The sequence below is a fragment of the Schistocerca piceifrons genome, chromosome 2, assembly GCF_021461385.2.
Source record: "Schistocerca piceifrons isolate TAMUIC-IGC-003096 chromosome 2, iqSchPice1.1, whole genome shotgun sequence".
NCBI lineage: Eukaryota > Metazoa > Arthropoda > Insecta > Orthoptera > Acrididae > Schistocerca > Schistocerca piceifrons.
Window position 1 is genome coordinate 480,111,281 of NC_060139.1, and position 17,892 is coordinate 480,129,172.

General features: G+C 43.8%; 1 protein-coding gene across 2 annotated transcripts in view; it reads left to right on the plus strand.

The window, feature by feature from the left end:
• The window catches only part of LOC124774890 (H(+)/Cl(-) exchange transporter 7), a 184,689-nt gene that overhangs the window by 41,330 nt on the left and 125,467 nt on the right, over nucleotides 1-17,892 (plus strand). The window contains exon 4 of one of the 2 annotated variants that reach the window (XM_047249546.1): nucleotides 13,803-13,912. The exons of the other annotated variant lie outside the window; for it this stretch is intronic. Within the exon in view, the coding sequence (XP_047105502.1) occupies nucleotides 13,803-13,912 (110 nt within the window). The remainder of the gene's footprint in view (nucleotides 1-13,802; nucleotides 13,913-17,892) is intronic. 2 annotated transcript variants of the gene reach the window in all.

Here is a 17,892-nt window from a genome sequence, read left to right on the forward strand (position 1 = left end):
TTCTCTGTGACCCCTCCAGGTGTGGATTTGTGTCTGTTTCAAATTCCTTTTGCTGAGTCATCGGCTGACTCTTCAAAGGTGGGGTGTACAATGAATTTTGTGCAATTAAGGGGACTCTCAGCACATGGCATTCTTCCTTCCACCTCTACCAGTGGGAAACTGCCATCCTCTGCCGTCTTTGTATCAGCCATACCAGATTGGCCCATGGCTTTTTACTACAGAATGAGCTGCCCCCCACCCGCCTATGTATTTGCGAGGCCCCCACTCACAATGATCCATATTTTGTTGGACTGCCATTAAAACTAAATATGTGCTCTCACTCTCCTTGTCACTCTTCACGAAAGTGGTTTGTTCTCCCAGATTTAGGGGTTTTGGAGGCTTTCAGCCTTGCCTCCATGCTGGCCAGGTCCCCCCCGCCCCCCCCCCCCCTTCCTCTCTACATTTTGTCCTTTTTTGTGACATTTTATTTCCTCTTTCCTTGTGCCTTCTTCCTCCAGTGTTGTCCCTGTTGTGCCTGAGTAAGGTACAGTGTGGGCACTGGGATGGGTCGGGAACAGTGCTGGTGCCTTGTCAGCGTATGCTCTGAGAACCCCCCCCCCCCCCCCCACCTCCCACCCTTACTCTCATCTCTCCCCCACCCTTCGTCGTCGCATTGCAGTCCCACTCATTCTTCATCTGTTGTGTGAGGACATCTTCCTAGGTGCGATTTCCACCATGCACTGTGCAGTGCCGCTTTCTGCACCGATGATGACTGTGTGGTGGGGCCGTCATGTACCCAGTTGGTTGTAGGCCCCTGACAACACTGGGATTGCTCTGCTGATGCCTGCGACGTTGACGCCCCACATATGCCAAGGAGTAGATGCCCATCTCCCTGGGGCATCGGGACTCCCGGCAATGGCCATCCTGCCAGGTGGCCCTTGCTGAGGCTGGGTGGCGCCTGTGGGGAGTGCCCCTAGTCGGAGTGGGTGGTACCAGGGCGGATGACATGCCTTGAAGCATAGTACGTCATCTCTTGCTGGTGGTCTGTCCCCAGCACTCTAAGTGGGCAAAGTCTAACTTCAATGCTAAGAAATGACCCCAAATCATTCCCCTCCCTGGCCACACCATGGGAGGAATGCCAGGCTAAGGATGACAGTGAAGCTTATTCGCCCCGGTACCTTGTTTGTACGAGAGTTGATGGGGAATCTTTCATGTCCATGAAGTCTCAGTTTTTTGTGGAGCATGTGGAGGACAAGTTTGGGGAGGTGAAAGACTTTTCCAAAATGCGCTCTGGGTCAGTCTTGATAAAAACAGCATCCTCCGCCCAGTGATGGGCATCACTCACTTGTGACAAGTTGGGGGATGTTTGTTATCATCACGCCCCATAAGAGCTTAAATATGGTACAGGGTGTCATATTCCACAGGGACCTTCTTTTGCAGTCTGATGACGAGCTGCACGCCAGTTTAGAGTGATGAGGAGTTTATTTCGTCCGGCATGTCCATCGCAGTCAGAGGGATAATTAAGTTGCCACTGGTGCTTTCGTCTTGGCTTTCGAGGGTGACACATTACCCGACAAGGTCAAGGTGATGGTATACCGCTGTGATGTAAAGCCATATATCCGTCCCCTGATGCAGTGCTTTAAGTGCTGGAAGTTCGGCCATATGTCTTCCCGCTGTACTTCCAGTGTTACATGTCAAAATTGTGGACGTCCATCACATCCCAATACTCCATGTACTCTGCTTCCCATCTGTGTCAACTGCAGAGAGCACAATTAGCCTTGCTCGCCTGACTGTAGGATTCTCCAGAAAGAAAGGAAAATCATGGAGTACAAGACACTGGACCGACAGACCTATGCTGAGGCTAAGAGGAAATTTGAGCACTGACATCCTGTGGCTACGAGCTCTTATGCCGCAGCTACGAGAGCAGTTGTCGCCCCATCAGTTCCTCACATTCCTGTCACCTATCAGAACCAGAAGACTACAGCTGCCCTCTTGATGGTGGGGGGGGGGGGGCACTTCCCTCCATGTTGCTTCTGCATCACCTACTTCAGGAGCAACTCTCCCCCGAACCATTGGGGATATCAGTCCCCCCCCCCCCCCCCTTCTGAGCTGGAGAAACGTAAGTCTTCTTCAGCTCCTCTGTCTAGGAAGGGGTCCCTTGGATCACTCCCTTCTCTGTTTTCTGCTAGTGGGAAAGACGACACCCCGAGTGGCTGAAGAGCCCAAGAGCAGCTGGTCGTACAGCTTCACGCTCATTGTCAGTCCGAGAGACTGAATCAGTGAAGTCCTCCCATCCAGGGAAACCCAAGGACCAGTGAGAGAAATCCAAAAAGAAGGTTGCAAAGACCAAGGGAGTTGTGGTGGCCCCCACATTACCGCTACCTACAACCTCTGTCTCTGCAGATGAGGTGGAGATTCTGGCGTCCGCTGAGGACTTAGATCTCACTGGACCTTCAGACATAATGGATATATACTGCTCAGGCAAAAAGCCAGTGGCTGCAGGTGACCGTGCGGTGTAAACTGCCTCATTGAATGTTCCATGTCTTCCCAGTCTCATGATGACATCATCCTCCAGTGGATTTGCGGCAGTTTTTTCCACTGCGTGGCTGAGCTATGTCATGTGTTAAGCTGTACACCTGCTTTCTGCATTGCTCTCCAGGTAACCTGGTTCGTGGCAATGTGGGCCCTTGCCCTCCACGGCTATAGGTGATATTACAAGAACCGTAGTGACTATAATAGTGTGTCAGGTGGAGTTTGTATCTATGTTCTGAACTCAGTATGCAGTGTACCTGTGCCCCTTCAAACTCCTATTGAAGTTGTGGCTGTCGGAATAAGCCTGATGCAGGAAATAACTGTCTGCAATGTATATCTTCCTCCAGATGGTGCAGTACCTGTGATTGTATTAATTGCACTGATTGATCAACTCCCTAAACCTTTCCTACGTTTGGGAAATTTTAACTCCCATAACCCCTTGTGGGGTGGCACCGTGCTTGCTGGCAGAGGCAGAGATGTCGAAACCTTACTGTCTCAGTTGGACCTCTGCCTCTTAAATACTGGAGCCGCCACACATTTCAGTGTGGCTCATGGTAGTGACTTGGCCATTGATTTATTAATCTGCAGCTCAGGACTTCTCCCTCTATCTACTGCAGAGCACATGATGACCTGTGTGGGAGTGACCATCTTCCTGTCACTGCCCTGGCATCAGGTCCACGGACATCTGACCAGATGGGATATAAACAAGGCGGACAAGGGAACTTTCACCTCTTCTGTCACCACTGAATCTCCCCCACACGGTAACATCGATTGATGGTTGAGCAGGTTACCAGCACAATTGTTTCTGCAGCAGAAAATGCGATCCCTCACTATTTAGGGTGCCCAAGAGGTAAGGCAGTCCCTTGGTGGTCACTGGAAGTCGCTGAAGCAATTAAGGAGCGTCGGCGAGCTCTACAGTGGCATAAGCAGCACCCTTCCCTAGAGCACCTCATAGCCTTTAAACGGTTCTGTGCCCATGTTCGCCAGCTTATCAGACAATGGAAGAAGGCATGTTGGGAGAGATAATCTCCACCATTGGTTGCCACACGTCACCTTCCCAAGTCTGGGCAAAGGTTAAATGTCTTTTCGGGTACCAGGCCCCAACAGCTGTCCCCGGTGTTACCATAAATGGCGTGTTATCTACCGACGCAAACGCGATTGCCGAGCACTTCTGAGCACTATGTTCGAGCCTCTGTGTCGGAGAATTACCCCCCAGCCTTTCGCACTCTAAAACAGCGGATGGAAGGGAAAGTCCTCTAATTCACTACATGGCACAGTGAGCCCTATAACGCCCCATTCATAGAGTAGGACCTCCTCAGTGCCCTTGCACGTTGCCCCGACACGGCTCCTGGGCCAGATCGGATCCACAGTCAGATGATTAAACATCTCTCATCTGACTGCAAGCGATGTCTCCTCGTCATCTTCAACCAGATCTGCTGCGATGGCGTATTTACATCGCAGTGGCGGGAGAACACAGTCATTCCGGTGCTCAAACCCAGTAAAAACCCACTTAATGGGGATAGCTATCGGCCCGTCAGCTTCACCAACGTTGTTTGTAAGCTGCTGGAACATATGGTGTGTTGGTGGTTGGGTTGGATCCTGGAGTCACGTGGCCTACTGGCTCCATGTCAGGGCAGCTTTTGCCAGGGTCGCTCTACCACTGATAATATTTTGTCCCTAGTGTCTCATCTGAACAGCGTTTTCAAGACGCCAACACCTGGTTGTTGTCTTTTTTTATTTGCGAAAAACGTATGACATGACCTGGCGGCATCATATCCTTGCCACATTATATGAGTGGGGTCTCCACGGCCGACTCCTGATTTTTATCCAGCATTTCCTCTTGCTTCATACTTCGTGCATCTAAGTTGGTGCTTCCTATAGTTCCCCTATATCCAGGAGAATGGGGTCCCGCAGGCTCTGTATTGAGTGTGTCTCTACTTTTAGTGGCCATTAATGGTCTAACAGCAGCTGTAGGGCTGCCTGTCTCACCTTCTATGTATGCAGACGACTTCTGCATTTTGTACTGCTCCACCAGTACTGGTGTTGCTGAGCAGCACCTACAGGGTGCCATCCACAAGTTGCAGTCATGGGCTCTAGCCCACGTTTTCCAGTTTTTGGCCACAAATTGTGTGTTATGCACTTCCGTCAGCATCGTACCGTTCGTCCAGAACCATAACTTTACCTCAATGATGATCCACTCAAGACATACCGATTCTTAGTACTGGTTTTCAATGCCTAATTGACTTGGCTTCCTCACCTTCGTCAGCTTAAGTGGAAATGCTTGCAGCATCTCAATGCCCTCCACTGCCTGAGCAACACCACTGGGTTGCAGGTCACTCTACGCTGCTGTAATTCTACAGAGCCCTTGTTCAATCCCACCTTGACTATGGGAGTCTGGTTTATGGTTCGGCGGCACCCTCAGAGTTGCGTTTACTCGACCCAGTGCACCGCTGTGGTGTTCACCTAGCGACAGGAGCTTTTAGGAAGAGTCCAGTGACCAGCATCCTTGTGGAGGCTGGAGTTCCTCCACTGCATGTTAGGCATGCACAAGTGCTGGCCAGTTATGTTGCACACGTTCGTAGTTCTCCTACACATCCGAATCACCGTCTCCTTTTCCACCCATGGCGGTTCATCTTCCACATTGGCAGCCCCGGTCAGAGCTTCCAATTGCAATTCATGTCCGATCCCTTCTTTCCGAACTAGAGTCCTTGCCTTTACCACCCATACTAGAAGTCCATTCACATACACCTCCATGGTGTACACCCAGGCTGCAGCTTTGCCTGGACCTTTCACGTGGCCCTAAGGACTCAGTTAATCCCGTGGCTCTCTGCTGCCACTTCCTCTTGATTCTTGACATGTACCGAGGCCACGAAGTGGTTTACACCGACAGCTCGATGGCTGATGGTCATGTTGGCTTCTCATATGTTCACGGAGGATGTATTGAACAGCATTCCTTGTCTGATGGCTGCAGTTTTTTCACTGCAGAGCTGGTGGCTATATCTCGTGCTCTTGAGAACATCCATTCATGCCCTGGGGAGTCATTTCCTCTGTGTACTGACTCCATGAGCAGCCTACAAGCTATTGACCAGTGCTAACCTCATCGTTCTTTGGTAGCGACCATCCAGGAGTCCATCTATGCCCTGGAACAGTCCAGTCTTTCAGTGGTGTCTGTCTGGACCCCAGGTCATGTCAGAATCTCAGTCAACAAACTTGCCGACAGGCTGGCCAAACAGGCTATGCGGAAACCGCTTATGGAGATCAGCTTCTGTGCAGCTGACCTGCGTTCAGTACTACGCTGCAAGGTTTTGTGGTTTTGGGAGATGAAATGGCATTACTTCAGCTTGCACAACAAACTGCGTGCCATTAAGGAGACTATGAATGTGTGACAGTCCTCCATGCGGGCCTGTCGCAGGGACTCTGTGGTCCTCTGCCAGCTCTGCATCAGCGACACTTGGGTGTCACGTGGCTACCTCCTGCGCATTGATGACCCACCTCAGTGTCAGTGTGGCGCCCGGATGACGGTGGCCCATATCTTGGTGAGCTGTCCTTCTTTGACTGCCCTGCGATAGACTCTTGAGTTACCAGACTCGTTGCCATTAATTTTTAGCTGACAATGCCTCATCGGCTAATTTAGCTTTACATTTTATACGTGACTGTGGGTTTTATCATTCTGTATAAGTTTTAGTGCTTGTCCTTTGTCCCTTTGTGTTCTCCACTCTAATGTTTTTAGGGTGGGTGTTTTAATATGTCGCAGAGTGGCTGGCTTTTCCATTTTATTCTCGTGGTCAGCCAGCCATGATCATCAATCTGCTCTCTTGTTTTTACCCCTTCTACCTGTTTTTTACTTCTCTCTGTGGGTTTCTTTTTCTGTTTTGTCCATGGTAGTGTTGGTCGTCCTTCTGTCATTCTTCTGGTTCCTTCTTTCTCCTGTTGTTGTGCTGTATGTCTCCTTTCTTTTCTTCTTTCCCTTGTGTAATTATTTTACAGGGAACAAGGGACCGATGACCTCACAGTTTGGTCCCTTCTCCCCTCCCCTCCCCCCCCCCCTCTCATTTAAATCAATCAACCAACCAACCCATTTTCCTTTCCCAGTGACAGAGTTGTGCTGCTGCTGCTGCTGCTGCTGTTGTTGTTGTTGTTGTTGTTGTTGTTGTTGTTCCCTTAGTTTCTGCTACCTAGGATCATGGGACCAATGACCTCACTGTTTGGCCCCCCTCTCATCCCTCCCCTCCCCCCACTCACCCACCCACCCACCCACCCACCCACCCACCCACTGATATCCTTTTGAAACTGCTTATTGTATTCATCTCTTGATCTTCCTCTACAATTTTTACTCCAACACTCCCATGCAGTACTAAAGTTGTAATCCCTTGATGTCTCCGAATGTGCTCTATAAACAAAATACCTATTTTGGCCAGCTTGCACCACAAATTTCTTTGCTCCCCAATTATATTTGGCGTCTCCTCAATAGTTAAATTATCTACCATATGGTCTTCTCTGTACTACTACTACGTCTTGAAAGCTTCTGTTCTCTTCTGGTCTGAATCTTTTGTTGCCCACATTTCACTTGCATACAAAGCTATATTCCAGACAAATTCAGAAAAGACTTCCTAACACTTAAATCTATATTTGATGTCAGCAAATTTGTCTCGGAAATACTTTCCTTGACATTGTCAGTGCACATTTTATATCCTCTACTTCAGACATTGTCAGTTGTGCTGCTGCCCAATTAACAAAATTTTACTACTTTGTCTCATTTTCAAGCCTAATTCCCACAGCATCATCTGATGTAACTCTAGTCCACTTCATTATCCTTGCTTTCCTTTTGTTTATGTTAACCTTATAACCTTCTTACAAGGCACTGTCCATCCCGTTCAGGTGCTCTTCCAAATTGCTGTCTCTGATGGAGTTATGATGTCATCGACAAACCTCAAAATGTTTGTTTCTTCTCCTTGTACTGTAATTCCTACTCAGAATTTTCCTTTGCTTCTCTTTACTGCTTGATCAGTGTACAGATTGAGTAACATCAGGGATAGGCTATAACCATGTCTCACCCTCCTCTTAACCATTGCTTCCTTTTCATGTCTTTTTACTGTTATAACTACTGCCTGGTTTTTGTAAAAGTTATAATTAATCATGTGTTCCCTGCTACCTTCAACATTTCAAAGAGTGTATTGTAAAAAGGTTTCTCCAAATATACTAATGCATAAATGTAGGTATGCTTTCTCTTAACCTGTCTTCTAAGATAAGTCATAGGGTCAGTATTGCCTCATGTGATCCTACATTTCTCCGAAATCAAAACTGAACTTCTCGGAGATCAGCATGTACCATGCTTTCCATCCTTATGTAAGGAATTCGTATTAGTATTTTGCAAACATGACCTATTAAACTAATAGTTATTCACACCTGTCGGCAACTACTTTCTTTGGAATTACACTCTATTTGAAGTCTGAGGGTAGTTTGTCTGTCTCACACGGCTTGCGCACTAGATAGAATTGTTTTGTCATGGCTGGCTGTCCTAAGGACATCAATAGTTCTGAAGGAATATCGTCTACTCCAGGGGCCTCATTTTGAATTACTTCTTTCGATTCTGTCAAATTCTTCTCACATTATAATCTGTCATCTCAGCTTCATCTACTTCATATTTCCTTTCTATAGTTTTACCTTCAAATTTATTTCCCGTATATGGTTGCTCTACATCCTCCTTTCAGCTTTCTCTTCTTCGCTTGGTTCTGGTTTTTCATGTCACTGCTTCTCTTTTCTAGAAAGGCCTCTTTAATTTTGCTGTAGGTGGTATCTATCTTTTCCTTAGTTATGTGTGGTTCTACATCCTTCCATTTGTCCTTTAGTCATTCCTGCTAAGCTATTTTTCATTTTCTGTCAGTATCATTTTTAGATGCTTATATTTCCTTTCACCTGCTTCATTTGCTACATTTTTATATTTTCTCCTTTCACCAGTTAAATTCAGTGTCTCCTGTGTTGCTACCTAATCTTGGTTTTGTTTTTTTACCTATTTGATGCCTTCACTCTTTCATTTCTAAAAGCTACCCATTTGTCTTCTACTGTATTCCTTCCCTCTGTTTCAGTCAGCCGTTGCCTAATGTTCCCGCTAAAATTCTCAAACACCTCTGGTTCTTTCATCTTACCCAGGCTTTGTCTCTTAAATTTCTTACCTTTCTGCAATTTCTGTAGTTTTAATCTGCAGTTCATGACACAATAAATTGTGGTCCACATCTGCCCCTGAAAATGTCTTACAGCTTAAAATGTTTCCAAAATCTGTCTTACAATTATATAATCACGCAGAAACCTTCCAATGTCTCCAGGTCTTTTCCACCTCAAGAGTCATCCATAACAGGCTTTTACTGCTGGGTAGGAGTGGGTGAGTGGTTCTGTATGGAGGTTGGGGAGAGAATGGGCAAAGAAGGCAGTCAGGTAATAGAACATTTTTTTGATGAAAATGAACAGACATGGTTCAGCACATCTGAAACAGCCAGGCTGTAGGCCAGGACAGGAAGTGATACTCAGGCCCCATCACACTGATACGGCCATGCTGATGCAGGCGATTTCCACAGGTGGCAGCGGCAGCCCGGCTACCACAACACACAGGCAGCTTGTGGCTGTGTTGTGGTGGTGTGGCAGCGAGGCAGAGTTACGGTGCCCTGGTTGGACACTCAGGCAGCAGTCATTGGTTCACAGCCCAGTGGAGGCAGAGTCATAGATGAGACAATGATCAACTCAGATATGCATTACTGGATGGCCCAGCTGTGACAATTTACTGACGGGCTGGTCCTGCTGGTTTAAATCCTGTTTCCACTTGCTGACAGCTGCAGAAGGCCCCCTGTATCGAGGACTCATCGAAACGTCTGGAGCGCGGTGATGGTCTGGTGTGGCATAATAGGTAGGTCGGTCAGTCGGTCGCTCATGCAACAGAAGTCAATGTGATATTCCTAATGCGGAAGTGCCAGTTGTAAGAGCCATGTTTGCTGATGCTGCTGAGCTGGCAGGGCATTGGCCAGTAGTTGTGGTCTGATTTTGGTTGCAGGGCTGAAAAGTACATACAAATTTAATAATATATTCTTCTGATTGTACTGAATACACACAATAAATAAAATTTCATTGCTGTTCTTGCTGTGTGGAGGTGCTGGGGCAGATAAGGTAGAAGGAAGAATTTTCTCATCTATTCCAGTGCCCTCAATTATTTTACAGATGTAGCTATAAAATGATACAGATGCTTCAGGACCCCCTTTATGCATGTTGGTGACCAAGCCGAGGAAGTAGTATTCTGTAGGATACTAAGACGACAATGATTCCAGGGATAGGAGAAAGCTGTCTCTGCAGCCAAGGGAACATGTCGAGGACATATTGCCATAACATATGCTGTAACCCTGTGAGCCATTCTTTTGCTGTTTAACTGAGATGTAAATTATTGGGAGGACGAGTGGCTGGAAGTGTCAGGAAATAAGCTGTCATCTGTGAAACCAGCTGTTCGGTTGTGACACTCCTCTTTCCAGTCATGGAGAGAGGATGAAGTGGTATCACTGTACAAGCCATTGTCCTCTAAAACATGCTTTTTACTCCATTGAGAGGGCTTATCAGTATATGGAACTTGTGAAGTATGTATTTCAATACATCAAATTTTAACTGAGTGTGTGTTACATTCTGAGAGACAGACTGTTAATTTCAGTGGAGACCTGCCCTCTAGTAGCTGCTGACAAGTTTGGTATGCATTTTAAAAGTCTGCCAGTTGTCAAAACTCCATCTTAAACAAGTCATTGGAGGGTTTACAGTGTTTGAGAGAAGCTGGCACATCCATTTTTAGTTCTATTTTTCTAAGAGCTGATATGGGGCAAACTTTTATTGCACATCACTTCATGTGCATGCATGTGAATGTCTCCTTCACGTCTTTTATTTTAGTGCAATTTTTAATGTATTTACTCGACTGAACCACAATAATTTAACCAGGCTTCAGTATGACCCTAAAGTCATCTATGTTGTGTGCCCCAAATAATTCAGAGTTTCATAATAATCACAATCCCCACATGTAAGCACAATCTCCATACATGAGTGTCAAAGCTTCTCATCTTCACTAAAGTCAAATAGTTACATTACAAAAATACAGTTTAATGTCTCTTATCACTGGTTCATCATTATACAGGGTGAACCAGTAGCATTATAATGACTTGAGCCAGTTCCAACTTTAATGTAGTCTCTGGAAATTATCTCACGTCTCAGAATATTTTGTTGTTGTTTTAGTTATAGAATTTGACTAAGAAGAAATTTAAACATTTTTGTCTGAGCAGCCATCCTATTGGCTTACAACTCCATTTATTGCTGGGATCATGTAGTGTGTTCACAGCAGAGCTTCTAGCCATTCACAGAGCCCTCCTTTTTGTTGCTCAGGCCACCATCCACAGTGTTCTAATTTGTTCATACTTAATGAGCAGCCTGCAGGCTATCGACTATTGCTACTCTCGCCTTCCTTTGATCTCTGCTATCCATGGCCTTCTCGCTGCCCTTGGCCGTGCTACCTGTTCTGTTGTCTTTCTCTAGGTCCCAAGTGGGCATCCTAGGGAATGAACTGGCTGACCATTTCCCTTTCATGATTCCAGCTGCAGATATGAGAATCTTTGCCCAAAACTGGAATGACGTATGGTGTGCTACTGCTCATAATAATAAACTCCACACAATCAAGGAATCTACTGCAGTTTGCTGCTCTTCCTTCTGCTCCTCCCAGATGGAGTCCACTGTTCTATGCCATCCATGCATTGGTCATACCAGGCTTGCCCATGGTTTCCTCCTACATAACGACCGTCTCCCAGTGTGGTTGTGGAGCCAGACTGATGGTATCCCACATATTGGTGGAATGTCCCCTTCTTTGGCCCTTTATTCTAAGTATAGTCTCCCTGATTCTTTAAATTTACTATTAGTAGACAATTTAGGGATGCTTGAACTGGTCCTCAGTTTCCTCCGTGAAAGTGGTTTTTACTTCCAGATATGAGGCTTTGCTTTACTCTTGGAGCAGGGGCAGTGTGGTTGTGGTTGGGACCTCCTACATGTCTTCTCGGTCTGGGACCCCATGACCACTCCTCCATGGGAAGACTGCCCTTTATCCAGTTTTTAGACTTGGTCTCACCTTTTATGCCTTTTATTGTGTGTGTTTAATCATCATTATTTTATAATTTGACTCCTCTGGCTGGATCCGTCCATTTATAGCGGACCCTCTTTCTTTGGTGAGTAACTGTGGAATCACTGGAATGATGACCTCGCTGTTTGGTCCCATAACCCATCTCAATTACTTAATCAGTCAGTCAGAAAATCACATGTTTTTAAGAAAATGTGCTAAACACAGTTCAGAAATTCTCAAGTGAATTTGTTTCTCATCCTTTGTGAGCAAGCAATACAACAATCTTTCACAAAGCTTTCTGTTTGCAAATCTTCATGCAAATTGTAGTACACACATTCTTCTACAGTCTCACATGGAGCCTGTTGAAGCCAGGGGAAAAAAATTGTTTATGTGATGCTGCTGTCTTTGAGTGAAGCTGAGAAATTTTCAAGCCGTGCTTGTCAGTCGTAAGATGCATTTAAGCTCAGAAACGATCATGGAATGAGTTGCTGGACTTCATAAACAATTGTCTCAGCTTTAAAAAGGTCTGAGACGCACAAAGAGAATGTATGATAAGTGTTCGGTTGGGAAAGCTGCTGTACGGCTGCTGGGGCATCTCCAATCTACACTGGGGACACTGCCCACACATTGTGGGCGTACTATGCTTCAGTGAACAATGCCGATTATAAAGCTGTAGTCTTGGCACCAACAATTCAGATGTGAGTTTACTTTTGTCTACAATTGAGAGATGAAGATCCTTCACTGTGCCTCTCGTTAGGACCCTGTTCTATGATGTGAGAAAACAGGACTATTCAGTTTACAGCTGCTCTCTATTTTAGGCGACTATGAGACATATGTGGCATTGGTTACATCAGTTTGTTATATGATAAAATTATTTCAGTGCTCACACAACATCACATTTAAGTATAAACTGTCCTTTCAAAGATTTGCACCAACTTCAATGAGAGAGGTATCCATATGTAACTTATTTAGTGTTTTGTGGCTCACTACAGCACATTGATCTCCACAGTTACTCATCTGATTATGTGGTACAAGCTTTGAAAGGTTGAGTTTCTACCTAAATGTTGTACAGTGGAACACCAAGAGAATACTGTGAAACTATGCCTCTATGAAATCTTTGGGGCTATTTTGTTTGTGTATGTGAATGAGTATGGAATTGTAGAGATTAGAGTGAAAAGGTAATGATTGGTGGAGGCTTGAGGCTTGAACTTCCTCTTGGCACACAAGGACATACATTGCCACTCCATAAATGGCGTTTTGTTTTCTGTAGCGTAATGTTGCAACCAGGTTCAATTTCATGGAATAAAACACGGAAGATAACTGTACATTTCAATGTTATGTCATGCCTAAATGGATGTGCTAGTCTGTATGCACAACTTGTCATTGAGCTTACTAGACATCCGTCAGCCCCCATCCAAGTTGTTACTCTTGAGAACCTCTGGAACCATAGCGTAAGTGTATCTAATACTAACAAAAATTTTAAGAAATGTGCCAGTTGTCACAAGTCTTAATATCAGTTCTTATCAGTAACGTCTATTACTTTGGAAAATCCAGGATGGAATGTAACAATATTATGAGAAGGAAAGTTGCTACTCACCATATACCCCCCCCCCCCCCACCTACACACACACACACACACACACACACACACACACACACACACACACAGAGTCCCAGGCAACTGCAACCACTGGTTTCAATTGCCTGAGACTGTGTGCATGGGTGCACATGTCTATCTATTGTTAACGAAGGCCTCTTAATGGCTGAAAGCTACAGTTGTGAGAGTCTTTTTGTTGTGCCTATCTGCAACTCAGCATCTCTGCTGTAAGGTGAGTAGCAACTTTCCTTCTCATAATAATGTGTCTTACTTTTTTAAATGAATGTATTCACTTGTCCATTAGTCTTTCACTAATACAGCAACTATCATACATTTGAAATGTTTCAAAATAAATGTTCTTGAAGTGCTGTTTGTTAATATTTATTATATCTGTTGAAAGAATTTAGGTTTCTTGTTTTGTGATTTGAAATTCCTGGTATATTATTGTATCTTATTTATTTATTTTGTGTAATGTTATGGTTTTACTGCCACTTTCTGAAACTCTTGAATAATTTGTTCTTAGTTGGAGAATTGGTTAAATTAAAGTACTTTTCTTAACTTTTGTGTCAGATGTTGACAAATGTGTGTGGAACTATTGTCTCTACATACCATTCTTGATTTGGATAGCGTCAAACATAATACCAGTTGTTATTGGATCAATCTTAGTAGCGTATGTAGAGGTAAGTTAAGACATATCATTCTTAGATTCCTTTTATTATGAATAGGAGCTATTCTGCACATTTATAATAATTTCTCTAGATTCCAGTAAATGACTAAAATGTCTCAGGTGTCTCCTCAAGTGGACATTACCTTAGTCAGTTAAATCTTAATTTTTCTCTTCATTTGTACGTATCAATTGATAAGAGACAAGTTATGGTACTACACACACTTTAGATAAGGAGTCATGGTGCAGAGAAGAAATGATGTCCATTAGAGGCTTCACAGTTCCTGTATACTGAAATAAGAATACATAATTATTTTAGTTGTATTCATCTAGTGCATCTTCCAGTATTTAAATCTGTTTTTGGCCTATTGGTGAGGCTGTCTTCTCTAGTGACATATGTCAAATTTCTTTATTTACTGTGTTATAATATTCAGTGCTCTATGAATGCTCTGATTTATAGGTCACATTATTTATGCAAGGGATTTTTTTAAACATCTTGAATTCTGATGTTCATATAACTTTTACAGAGTATGGCTTGTCGCTTATTTTATGTGAGACTACAGAAAATGATACATACTGTAGCATCCTAGTTATCTGCCCCTCCAAGCAGCTTGTCAATGTACTAAAGCAGTGAAACATCCCTACTCGGGCATGTGGGAGGTATATTTGAGATGTTTCCTCAAAACATTCTGTAAATTAATCTTGAAGGGTTTTGTCACTAAATGCTTTAAAATGCCATTTCTCATCTAGTCATATTTTGCAACACACAGGAAATGTTTTCTTGGGTGTGTTAGTATGGATCTGGTGTTTCTAGATCCGAAATTATGCAAGTTTGTTGTTTTGTTTTCTTCTTCTTCTCTCTCTCTCTCTCTCTCTCTCTCTCTCTCTCTCTCTCTCTCTCTCTCTAAGGTCCTAATCTGATTCCCTCTGCATCAGCTGCTTTGCTTTTGTCCCTGTTAATCTTATGACCAATTTGCAAGTCTCTGTTCATTTTGTTTAACTGGTCTCCCAATTCATTGTCCATCTCTCACAAAACTAGAATGTCATTGTCATTTGTATTTCTTTCCCTTGAACATATATTGTTTCTTGATTTCTCCTTGTTTCTTTTACTACCTGCTGTACATGCATATGGAACGGGGAATAGGTTACAACCTGTTAGTTGTATAATAAACAAGGTGTGAAGGACACTAAGGACAAATTTGAAAAGAAAATTAAAGTTAAAGGGGAAGAAATAAAAACTGGGAGATTTGCTGATCTTATTGTGATTCTGTCAGAGATGACAATGGTCTTGAGATGAACAATATCTTGAAAGGAGGTTGTATGATGAATATCATCAAATCTAAAACAATGGTAGTGTATGTAATCCAATGAAATCAAGTACTGCCGAGGGAATTAAATTGGGAAATGAGACATTAAAAGTAGTAGAGAAGTTTTAGTATTTGGGCAGCAAAATAACTAACTATGTCCAAAATAAAGGGGATGGGAAATTGCAAACTAGCAATAGCAAAAAAGCATTTCTGAAAAAGAGAAAATAGGTCCCTGTGTTTTATCCTTGATAACCTCAGAATTTCAAAGAGGGAACTATCTCACAACATTTACAGTATCTTCAGTGCCTTCCTCTGACCTTCTGAACTGACGTACTCAGCCAATTATAGTGAGACGTATAGTTTGACATGGAATCTGAGCAATGATGCTGCTTGGTGCTCATACTGAAGGAATAGCAGATTGTAGAAACTGTGAATAATTGTATCAAGGTGTTAAGGAATGGTTGTTGAGACTTTGCCAGATATGATACGTGAATCGGGGTGTCAATGTTTAAAACAGAGGCATTTTTCATTTCATCAGGATCTCCTCATGAAATTTTGATCACAAACTTTCATAGTCATAATAAAATAAGAGAAATCAGAGGTTGCACAGAAAGATTTAAGTGTTCGTTTTTCCACTCCTTGTTCGAGGGTATAACGGTAGAGAAATAGCATGAAGTGGTTTGATGAACCCTGTCCCAGGTACTTGGTTGCAAATTGTAGGGTAGTCATGTAGATGCAGACAGTGAGGTGATTCATGGATGGATGGACAGTTGAGTAAACTACTTAAATTTTCAATGATCCATCACATTTGATAACCTGTCAAAGTAAGTGTACATTTACATTCCATGCTCAGTATTAGTATCACTGCTGATGTCATAAACTGTAAATGATAGATGCCATTGTGCTTAGTCAGATATGGCTAAATCTGAATGAGGACATGTGGAACATTTGAATTTTCACATATTTGCTGTCCATATCAGGAGATAATGAATGACACAGAATACTGTAATGTACATTTAAGTGCCCATTTAGTTCCAACAGTGTGAAAGGAAAGGCAGCTGAGTATTTATCAATTTACTTTGTTCAAGATTCCTATAATATTAACAAATAGACTAGTCTTTATTTTCCATTTTTTAACAAATAAACCACGTGTGCATCACATATTCAGTATTGCTACAGAATTATGAGAGACTCCAGACACATTAATATTGTGTAACTGCTAATACATGTGTCCTATATGTAGTTGTTAGCATACAGCAAAAACATTCTTCAGAGAACTAAAACACAATCTTTACCTGCCAATGGCTTTATCCACTTATGAGCTTGCATGATTGGTTCAGCTTGCAATGCCACATGTTTTTACTTTTCAGTAAGATATGAGATGCTTTAGTTGGGACTTAATACTACAATCAAAGCATTTCTTTTGGGCATTTATTGATGTGCAGAGCTTTGTTTTTCCATACGTACAATGAATTGAGAATGTGGACATCAGATCAATATCCTATGGTGTGGTGGCCCAAGTGGTGTTGCCCAGTAGATCTATGAGGCAGATTGTAAATGACATTCTTACTGCCTCGTGCATAGACACCCGTGAAATTACCTTCTGCACTGGTAGTTCTTGATTTGTGGTACTATTCTAGGGGAAAACAGTGTTTGGCTAAATAAATTGCTGGAGAAAAGTCAGCGACTCAAGAATTTTTAATTAAATTCTTTACTTCTGAGATACCACATATAAAGAATGCAGGTCCAGTTTCATGTAACTATTGTTTTCAGAATCAAAGCTCATTTCTGTCTTCATCAGACAGACAGGGAGGTGATTTTATTTTATTTTATTTTTTACTGGTGCTGTTGATTTGCAGATATTCCACATTTCCCCCTGTGGGTCCGGGGATAAGAATAGGCCCGAGGTATTCCTACCTGTCGTAAGAGGTGACGAACAGGAGTTTCATATGTCTCGGCCTTTGTGTTGGTCCCCTGTAGGGTTTGACCTATATTCTTCAAAATTTTTCCAAAGAGTGGGCCAATTGGGGTAGGGCACCTTACATAGTGCATTGTGTCCATCGTGCATTGAGATCAGCAGCCCACTTTCTCGTCGTTGCACTGCAGTCCCACTCATTCTCCATCTTTTGAGTGTTTTCCACCATGCACTATGCAGTGCCGCTTTCTGTGCCGACAATGACCATGAACTTCTTTGCACCTATCCAGCACGGTAGACAGTCCATTGTGGTGGGGCTGCAATGTACCCTGTTGGTTGTAGCCCTCTGAGAACACAGGGATCGCTTTGCTGATGCCTGCACCGTTAACTCACCACGTATGCCAAGGAGTAGCTGCCTGTCTCCCTGGGGCATCGGGACTCCCGGCAATGGCCATCCTGCCAGTTGGCTCTTGCTGAGGCTGGGTAGCGCCCGTGGGGAGGGCACCTGGTCGGAGTGGGTGGCATCAGGGCGGATGACATGCCTTGAAGCATAGTACGTCACCTCTTGCTGGTGGTCTGCCCCCAGCACTCTAAGTGGGCAAAGTCTAACTTCAATGCAAAGAAATGACCCCAAATCATTCCCCTCCCTGGCCACACCATGGGTGGAATGCCAGGCTAAGGATGGCAGTGAAGCTTATTCGCCCCGGTACCTCGTTTGTATGAGAGTTGATGGGGAATCTTTCATGTCCATGAAGTCTCAGTTTTTTGTGGAAC